This window comes from Eptatretus burgeri, chromosome 5, assembly GCF_056783735.1.
Source record: "Eptatretus burgeri isolate ZD-2024b chromosome 5, Ebu_testis_v1, whole genome shotgun sequence".
NCBI classification, from domain to species: Eukaryota; Metazoa; Chordata; class Myxini; order Myxiniformes; family Myxinidae; genus Eptatretus; species Eptatretus burgeri.
The window spans coordinates 26014313-26023840 of NC_140965.1; the positions used below are offsets into that span (position 1 = coordinate 26014313).

Sequence of the window (9528 nt, forward strand, 5' to 3'; positions counted from 1 at the left end):
ATATGTATATATATATATGTATATGTATATATATATATATATATATATGTATATATATGTATATATATATATATATATATATATGTATATATATATATATATATATATATGTATATGTATATATATATATATGTATATGTATATATATATATATATGTATATGTATATATATATATATGTATATATATATGTATATATATATATATATATATATATATATATATATATATATATATATATATATATATATATATATATATATATATATATATGTTGTTGCGAATTCTGGCCCGTCCGGCATGCGATCGGCCGCTTGACTCGAATGGCGGCCGCTTCGCCCACTGAACGTGCAATTCAGTCGTGGCCCTCTCGGAACAACGCCGGGAGCTAGTCATGGGTGGGGATTTAACCTCACCACAACTAAGTCCGCATTCTACCCGCGCGAAATAGGGTCCGATCGCCGAATGGTCGATTTACCTAAGTACCCGCGTGGATAGCGTACCGAGGAGTTGTACCACGCCACAGGTCGACTCCGGACACGAACCGCTTAAGCGGCTCGTTCCCTACTACAGGGATAACCGAGCGAAGTTATCGTCGACCTTGATGGTTCAGATTAGTTACCGGGTGTTTTAAACCCACTACCAATCGCTTACGTGATGCAAGATGGAGATTCAAACAATGGAAAGGACGCAGCGAAACGGGGAACAATTGGACCAGCACGTTTATTCCGTTCCGCACGGCAGCACGGAAGGCACGTATATTACAGTCAAGCAAGAAAACACAATGAAAGCAAGTGAAGAGACACACGCAGATCTACAACCGAATAATGCAATTCACACGGCAACACTTATAACAGTTCTACTTCACCAGACTGGCCCCACACACACACGTTTACACAGAACCCAAAAGAAATGGAAGTCGCGACTTCCCTTCAGCGCGTCGTCCAGCCCTTGGCGACCGTAACTCCGACTCCCTCCGGCGTGGTCCACTGGGCTCGTTCCTCGCACATGTACGTGTCGCCCGCCCGACAGGGACGAATGAACAGAACCTCCGACCAGGAACAATCACCACAACTCTCGACAATTCCCCTTCAGGGACAAGGGAACAGGGACAAGGGAACGACGTTATCGTCGACCTTCATGCCCACAACTCTCGACAATCGACCGAACAGCGACTCTCCACGCCCACACCTTTTGTAGGGTGGGGCTCCGCCCTTCGCTCCGCCCTGTTTCTGGCTCCACCTCCCTTCTGTAAGCTTCCCAAAAAGGGGCGTGCCCTCTCGTTCCCCCCTCCCCGCACCATGCGGGGGACGAGGAAAGTTAGTTTTGGCTCGGGGCCAGGGAATTATTCCCCCAAAATCAGGCCCTCACCTTTTTTCACCTTTGACCTCTGGCTCAAATCACACCTCCCCCATGCCAAAGCGCGGGAAAAGCAGGAGGGAAAATCCGGCGGGAGATATTTAAGTGGGAGTTTTGGGCGGGAGATGCCCCTTCGCACCCTGGTTGCTGCTGCCACTCCGCTCCTTGCATCCTTCCCGCGGAGATCGTGACCGCATGGTGCTCGTTGAATGGCGAGTGGCTAAGATGGTGGTAGCGTAGTTGTGGAAGGGGGCGTCGTGGTGTGAATAGCATGATTGTGGGCGTCGTGTAGTGAATGGCGTGATCGTTGAGATGTTGGTTGTGGCGATGTTCATGGTTTTTCTTGCACCAAAGTAACGACAGCAAAAGAAAAACGGCTAACTGAAGAATCGCAGCCCGAATGGATCACATATATTCCCTCTAAACAACGGGTTTGGGCTAACTACACATGAACTTACCGATATATCTCACCTGAGGACCCTTTATGGTGTAATGTGAATTTCCACAGCCGTAACAATATTTTATATATATATATATATATATATATATATATATATATATATATATATATATATATATATATATATATATTAGGGTGGTTCACAATATAATGGTATAAGTAAAAGTTTTCCAAATTTTGCCAGATCGCATTTTGCCTTGTTCCTATTGACATTTTGAACATCTGTACCAAAAATTGAGCCAATAGGACACCAGTAAAGGGTGGCACGTGGCACACTTTTTCGCAATTTTTATTGCTCAACCCAAGAATGCGTAACTTTCGCAGGAAACAGAAACTTGAACGATATAAAGATAAGTATGGTCATTAATAATCTTTCCCTGTACTTATACTAAATGAGTAAGAACATTAGAAGAGTTCAAACACTATATTCGCTGTATGATGACTTTGTTCTCTTTGATACTTTATCTCTGTGTCCTTGCACAACACGGAGCAAAAATTGCTTTTGGTCTTCGTTTCGCACAGATTGTTGACAGCGTTTAATAAGGGCAATGCCTCTCTCTGCGCTGTCGTTGATGACCTTCAAGGAATGAACTTTTTGAAGCAGATTCTCATCTGTGAGAATGGACCTCACATCATCAGGGTTACTTCTGCCATCAATTTGGCCTTCAGTAAGAACCTCAAAGAAGTGGATTGAGCGGCGAGTGACGAGGCTAGAGATGGTAGCTGTACTGCTATTGCGTAAGAAAGACTTTGCATCAAGTCTTTTGAGCATCTTCCCAGGGCGTCTTTCAAGATTTCTCAGCATTGTCTCCTTTTCTTCAGCGTCAATGCGAGCATCAAAAAATGCCAGGGCTACGAGATCTTCCGACAGATACCACAAATGTCGTCCAATGCTGTTCAATGCAGCATCTGCAATGGTTTTATCCGGATACAGATGCAAACTCTGGATCAAGTCCAAATCATTCTTTGGAGCATGTGTTGCCAGGGAAGACTCATGCCAATACATTATGTAGATGAAACAGACAAAGTTGGTAACTTTCCTCACTGATCGCTTCTGCTTCAATGTAAGTCTCGTGTGGGCCTCAAATAAAGTTATTTTGACGCAGTAAAGTAAGCGAACTCTTCGTCTGAACCATCTTCAGAGGCTGTTGATGAATCTTGTCCAACTTCTTCCCTCAATCGAGATGGCGTGTGAGTACCTCGGATACACTTCTGTTTTGCCATTGTTTCTGCACTATGTTCAGCTCTGCGTTTCTCTCAGCTTCTCTTGCTCTCTTTCTCTTCTCCTTCCCTTGCTGAACCTTGTCTACACATCCAAAAGAGCATGACATCCGGTCTTCTCTTTGGTGCCTTAGAAATTCTTTGTCTTCTTTGGGGATCTTCAGGTCGAATATGTTTGCTGCAGCAATATCGAAGAGGTCCTGAAGATCCCCTCGCCAAGTTTCACGACGTAAAAGAGCTCCATCTGTCTCTCTGTTTTTCTCTTTTATTAGTTTCTTGTACTCCGCATTCAGCTTCTTGATCTTTTTTCGAAGATTGGCATCCGTCGCTGTCGGTAAACTGGCTCTCTCCCATATCTTCTTTACTTCATCCATTGTTGCTGTTGTGGCCTTTGATAATGCCTTCCCCTCTTCAATATGATAGAGGAGGTGGAGTAGCACTTGCTCCTTTGAGGGAAGGCGAGCTCCTAAAATGAAAGGTAAAGGGGGCTTCTCGAGCAAGTTACATTTCTTTCTTGATGCCATTATTCCTGAAAATAGAAAAAAAAACGTCAACATTGTGAAAAAGTGTGCCACCCCTAAATGTGCAGCAATTGACTCCATTTTTGGTACAGATGCTTACAATGCCAATTGGAACAAGACAAAAAGCGATCTGGCAAAATTTTGTGAAAATAAATTTTGTGAAACACCCTAAATATATATATATATATATATATATATATATATATATATATATATATATATATATATATATATATATATATATATATATATATATATATATATATATATATATATATGCAAACCATTCAACCAGAAGGCACATGATGCGATCGATGGGTAAATTGAAACATGTGGAGTGTGACGAGTTCTCCCTTGATTGCCATTGGATATAGTCCGACACCAAAGCGTCACCCCCAAACCCAGAGTCCTTGGCCCGGCGACGTTTTTTTTTTTTTTTTTTTTTGTATACCTTGGTCGAGGCTCGTATGAGAGCTAACACACAACTCACAGCAAGGAGGCATGAGACAAGAGGGGCGGGAGTGGAAGGGACAAAACATTGGGGAACAGACACAGGTGAACTGTGGAAGGGAGAGGGATGGGGATGGGACGGGGAACATGGCGAGGAGAAGATGGACATTACAGGGACTTTCAGGAAGGAAAGCAGGAGAATTGAAGGAAGTGGGCTTGGGTGGATTATCGGGGGTAGAAAAGATCGAGGATTTGGATGGGGGAAGATAAGAGGTGGTGGTGAACAGCTGTTTTGAAAGCCTGGAGGGAAGAATGGGAAAGAATAGAGTGAGGAAGTTTATTCCAAAGGCGGGGAAAAAGAGGAATGAAAGAGTGAAGATGAGCAGTGATTCGTGATTTTGGTAGTTTTACCAGAAGGGGGTTGTTGGCGGACCTTGAGCGCCCTGTGGAAATGTGGTTGGGACAAATCGCAGAGAGAGCAGGGGGGGCAAGGCTGGAGAGGAGTCGGTAGAAGACAGAAAGACCACCGACCAACCTGCGGTGATTGAGTGAGAGGCCCAAAGACTCAGCTTCATTGCGGGAGATGCCAATGATCTTAAAAGCCCTGGTTTCGACAACGTGAAGTCGAGAAAGGTGGGAGGCAGGAGCACCAGCCCAGAGGGGAGAGCAGTACTCCATCAGGCTACGGACAAAAGCTTTGTAAGTAGTCAGGAGCTCAAGAGGGCCGAGGAAGGACTTTGCACGACGGAGGATTCCCAGTCGGCGACTGGCTTTTGAGGCAAGGTTGGAAATGTGACTTTCCCAGGAAAGGTCATGGCAGATAGTGAGACCCAGAAGCTTGAAAGAAAAGACTTCTTCCAGAGGATTGTTGAGAAAGTGGATGGGGGGGTTTTGTAAACGGTCCTTTCGAAGAGACATAGTGAGAGTGTGAGATTTGTGTGGATTGAAAGACATGTTCCACGTGTTGGACCAGTTTGTAATTTTATCCAGATCTGCAGTGAGCGAAGAAGCTGCTGCTTGCCGGTCTGAGGGATGACAGATGGTACGGCAGCCAAAGATTACATGGTCACCGTTGTATATGGACACGGTTGAAATGCCAAGATCCAATATTTGGTGATTAAAAAGTGACTCGTTTCAAGGTACAACCCATTTTTGAATTTGTTGCCAGAGATATTTGATTGCATACCTGCAGATTGCAATATATTTTACAAAAAATTTGGGACACATTTCAGCAGTTGTGAGCCAGCAAACAATTGCATTGCCATCGGACAGATCGGAATGCTGATAGGCTTTCTCTGAAAAATACTTTAGAAATTGAACCCACACCAGTGAGGCAAATCACTGACACTTTCATTCGTATAACCTCCTGGCCGCTCTGAAATCAGTTGAATATCTTTCCCAGAGGATGCTCGTCACATTTTCAGCCATTCAACTGTGCATCAAGGTGCCATGTTTTTCAAAGTCTCGCTTTTCTTTAATCAATTTCTGTTATTCGACTTCGATCAAAATCAAAACGATGTGTGATTCAGATGAATGGTGGAAATGTCACATTCAGCCTTGAGGTTGCAAATTGTGGAACTGTGCCTATTCACAGTCGATGAGAACGTTTCAATTATTTTCTTCTTATGCTCTCCGATGTTACCTTGCAAATGCACTCACTCACCAGCCAAATGCTGTTACCCGGCAAACGTTATCAGCAACTTCTGGCAACAGTTGCATTGCTTATGTATCACTGCTTATGTTCTAATTCATAGAAAATTCAAGACTATAGAGACCGGTCTACATGACAGGCAAAAAGACTATTGAGATTATGCTACTTCCTGCACAAGTTCTGCAGAACAAAGGCAAAGCCAGATTTTCTATCTGTTTACGCATGCACATCGACAGTTAATACAGAACTGTCGTTCAGAACAGAATGGCTTGTAGTACAATCAAGGTGTAGGGGCCAACAAGGTACTTACTGCACAAAGGTTAAGCATTCCAAAAGTATGGATTTTGATTTTTATGTTGGGGTAATGAATACTGATTCGGTTTTCATTCACACTTGTTTGATGATGTTAGAAATTTTATTTCAGGAGAATTTTTTTTTTCAGGAGAATTTTCAGGAGAAACCTCATCAGATTTTATTTGTGACGCTCTCCCACCTCTGCATTTGCACTTCATCTCTCTTTGATAATTGGCACTTTAATAAGATTTGTTTGATTTTGGCAATTGGCGATCGGTCTGTTCATCGCACTACCTTTCCACTCCAATAACACACATTGATGTTTCATAATGAAGCGTTTGCTTGATGTCAGGGCGACTTTCCTAAAAGTTGTTTTCCTTATATTTGTTGCAAAGACCATTTGCTATATTTGTTGCACCTGTTGGAATTCTGTATTTATTTGCTAAGCACAGGTATCGACTTTGGTGTCCAGAATAGATTTCCGAACGCAGAATTCCGTCATGACTGTCGTATCAATTGTTTCAGTCCCGAATATTTCACAATTAAAGACTGGATATTGCATTTTTTTAAAAATATATATTTCCTGACCCCAGCATCGTTTGATAACTGTATAGCACTCAGCTGTGCGTGGCCTGTGGGCGCAGTCATTTCATTGGCTTTTCTGAATTGCTGAACACGGAATTTCATGCAACTACAAACACATTGCCTAACAACTTTTCTAATTTATGAACACTCGTTTCTACTTTAAAAAACAAACATGATAAATTTTAACTGGATTATTTTGTAAGCGATAGAAGAGGTATAGTTAAAGTCTTGCTTTTTTAAAATCGAGTTGTGTTTATTGCAAAGGAAACGAGTCTGGAGACGATGATGGTTCACGAGCGGTATTTGACGATGTAGAGAGTTTCAGAAGTCAAGGATGAGACAATGTGATAATTTTTGACCAAGTTATAAAAATGATCAACATGATGTGGTACATGTGACAGGTTATTCGCTGCAAAATGTCGGAAACCCAGTTTCGTTCAACAACTTAAAAAATTTGACCTTTGCATAACCTTAAAAGGTCACAAAACAATGCTGTGGTCATTAAAATAAGGAAACAGGATACGTGCTATAGCTTATTGGAGTTAGTTCGTCCAGGAAGGTCGAAAACCCGGTTCGATTCCCACAACTTTGAAAATTTGACCTTTGTGAACTTTAAAGGTCAAAGGTCAAGGATTATGACCTTTGGTGCAAAACTTCCTCTGGCACATTCCAGGAACAATATAACGTCATATAGGCTATATGGCATTTCGCACTCCTCGGATTATCCATACTTTGATGAAATCAGCGTAAAAACAAACTTGAAGGGGGCGCCACGGGCAAGGTGTTCGAGATAGAGCAAAATGGTTTGAAGACTTGAGGTGGGGAATGACCTCAAGATTATGCATAAAAAATATTGTCATCCGAACTCTCAAAGTTTGGGCGGTCATATGATTTTTATGTCGAAATTCGCAATTTTCTAAGTTCGTGACCTTGTGACCTTGACCTTGGGACGAAAATGAAAAATCGAGCTCCGTGGGGCTATGCAGGTGCCATTAGGCTAATCAAATACCGAAACCCTGCCAGATTCGACAAACCCCCTCAGAGAAGATGTAAATTGAAATCGGCTACCCCCTAAAAACATGTTTTTTGAGCGTGGCTCCGCCCATAATGGGCGCACTACACCCATTCTCAGGAAAACGCAACTAGATCATGATATAAATCTCCCACCAAAATTTTATCAGGATCGGATCAAAACCCATGGAGCTATGCTCGGGACAGACAGACAGACACACACACCAATAACGAATATAGTGGTCACTTACTGACTCGTGAACCAATAATGTATTGACCATTGCCTCTGAATCCGGTCTAATAACAAGGTCTAATAATGGTCTAATATGCTTCGAGTTCATTCTAAAATTCTGAAATGGCCAAATTGCATGAGTTGAAGAATAAATTTTTGTTCCACGAATGCTTTGACACCTCGGACAACATCCACCCATTGTGAACATATCATGCTGGTTCATCATCTCAGCTGACCGCTGAATATTTGGAGAAACGGCATTGTGAACTTTGTGTGCTATGCTTTTTTTCTTTTTTTTGCCATTAAGAACTGATTTTTGCATTTTGTAATTTACCATGTTGCAACTGACCACACTTGTCTTGTGGTGTTTAAACAGCCATCAGGGGCTTCTCGCCCCAACAAAAGATCACAAGTTTTGAGGAAGCAAAGGGGCTGGATCGCATCAACGAACGCATGCCGCCACGAAGGGACACCATTTCCAACGATGGTTCTATGAGTCCCATCAACAATTCGGCTGTGGGTGATAATGGCACTGGCAGGAATGTACAGTAAGCAGGCTTAGGTCACAATCTTTCACCTAACTCTTCCCCCCCCCGCCCCCCCCCATTCCTCTCCATTCTTACCCGATTACCTGGCACGCTGCATTGCTGCTTAAATTTGGAGCTGGCAGGCTTTGTACCAGACTTTGTCATGGGAGCTTAAAGTACGCCTGCAAGATGCTGCCTTGCCTCTTGCCATACTCAAGTGTATGTGCTGCTTAGTACTTGGATTGCTGTTTACTCCCTCTCCCACCCTTCCCCTCCCATCCCACCCCTTCTCCTCTGTCTGCATATCCCTTCTCCAGCATCATCTGCTTACCTCCACGAGCCATCCCCCATCCCCAAACCAGTGTCTACATTTCATTCCCCGTATCCCTCACTAACGTTTGCACACTGCCACACCCCAATCACAGCGTCAACCCCCCTACCCCTACCCCCTCCCCACCCCCCTGCCCACTTTCCCATGTCTCCCCATCTTTGTTTCCTGCACTCGTCTCAGATGGCAGTTAAAAAAAAAATAGACTGGAGAGATTGCAGACAAGGACATGGCTTTCATTAATAATCCAGTCATCATTCATACAAACAGTTTGGTTTCTTTTTGGTTAATTGTTGTAAATGATGATGTAATCATGGAAATGCATCACTTCAAGCCTCTGTGATATCATGAATTCAGTGAACTGATGTTGATCTCTCTCAATTTTTTTTGGTTTCGAAGATGGAAGCAGGCATGGTTTGACACTGATTTGCAAAGTGAGAAAACGGATGCTTTTTGCTTTGCTTTCTTAGCAGGGTAAGGTTAACTGTCCCTTTTTGCTTATTTCCTTTGCTTCCTTGGGTTGTTTTGGAGGTAGCTTGCAATTGACACTTAACACTCACATGTACGTTTACAAAGGAAAGCTCACTTTGGGTTTGGACATGGGCTGGGCAATGTATAATGCTTAATATATTTCTTCATTTTTTTTTCTCCTTTCTAAAACCCTGTCCAGTGGCATATTTATTTTGATTTCTGTGCAACTATTTTAAATTACTTTCTTTTTGTTGTTCTTAGAGCTAATGTAGTGAAAATGCTGTTAATACACTTTATGTTAAAAATGCCAAAATTTGATTTCAGGGTCGGGGTTGGATGAGGTCGAGGTGGATGGGCCGTGGGGGGGGGGGAGGGGGTCTTATTGTGTAAATGTATGCTTTTGTCAGGTGTATAATTAA

The 9528-nt window shown here is 42.6% G+C and overlaps 1 protein-coding gene across 6 annotated transcripts in view; it reads left to right on the forward strand.

Annotated features, from left to right (window-relative positions):
* Positions 1 to 8751, forward strand: part of LOC147026115 (protein phosphatase 3 catalytic subunit alpha) — a 219100-nt gene extending 210349 nt beyond the window's left edge. For all 6 annotated transcript variants that reach the window (XM_085881161.1, XM_085881164.1, XM_085881163.1 and 3 more), the window contains one exon: positions 8160 to 8751. In XM_085881161.1, coding sequence (XP_085737287.1) covers positions 8160 to 8335 — 176 coding nt within the window. In that variant the 3' untranslated portion in view covers positions 8336 to 8751. The remainder of the gene's footprint in view (positions 1 to 8159) is intronic.
* The last annotated feature ends 777 nt before the right edge of the window (positions 8752 to 9528 follow it).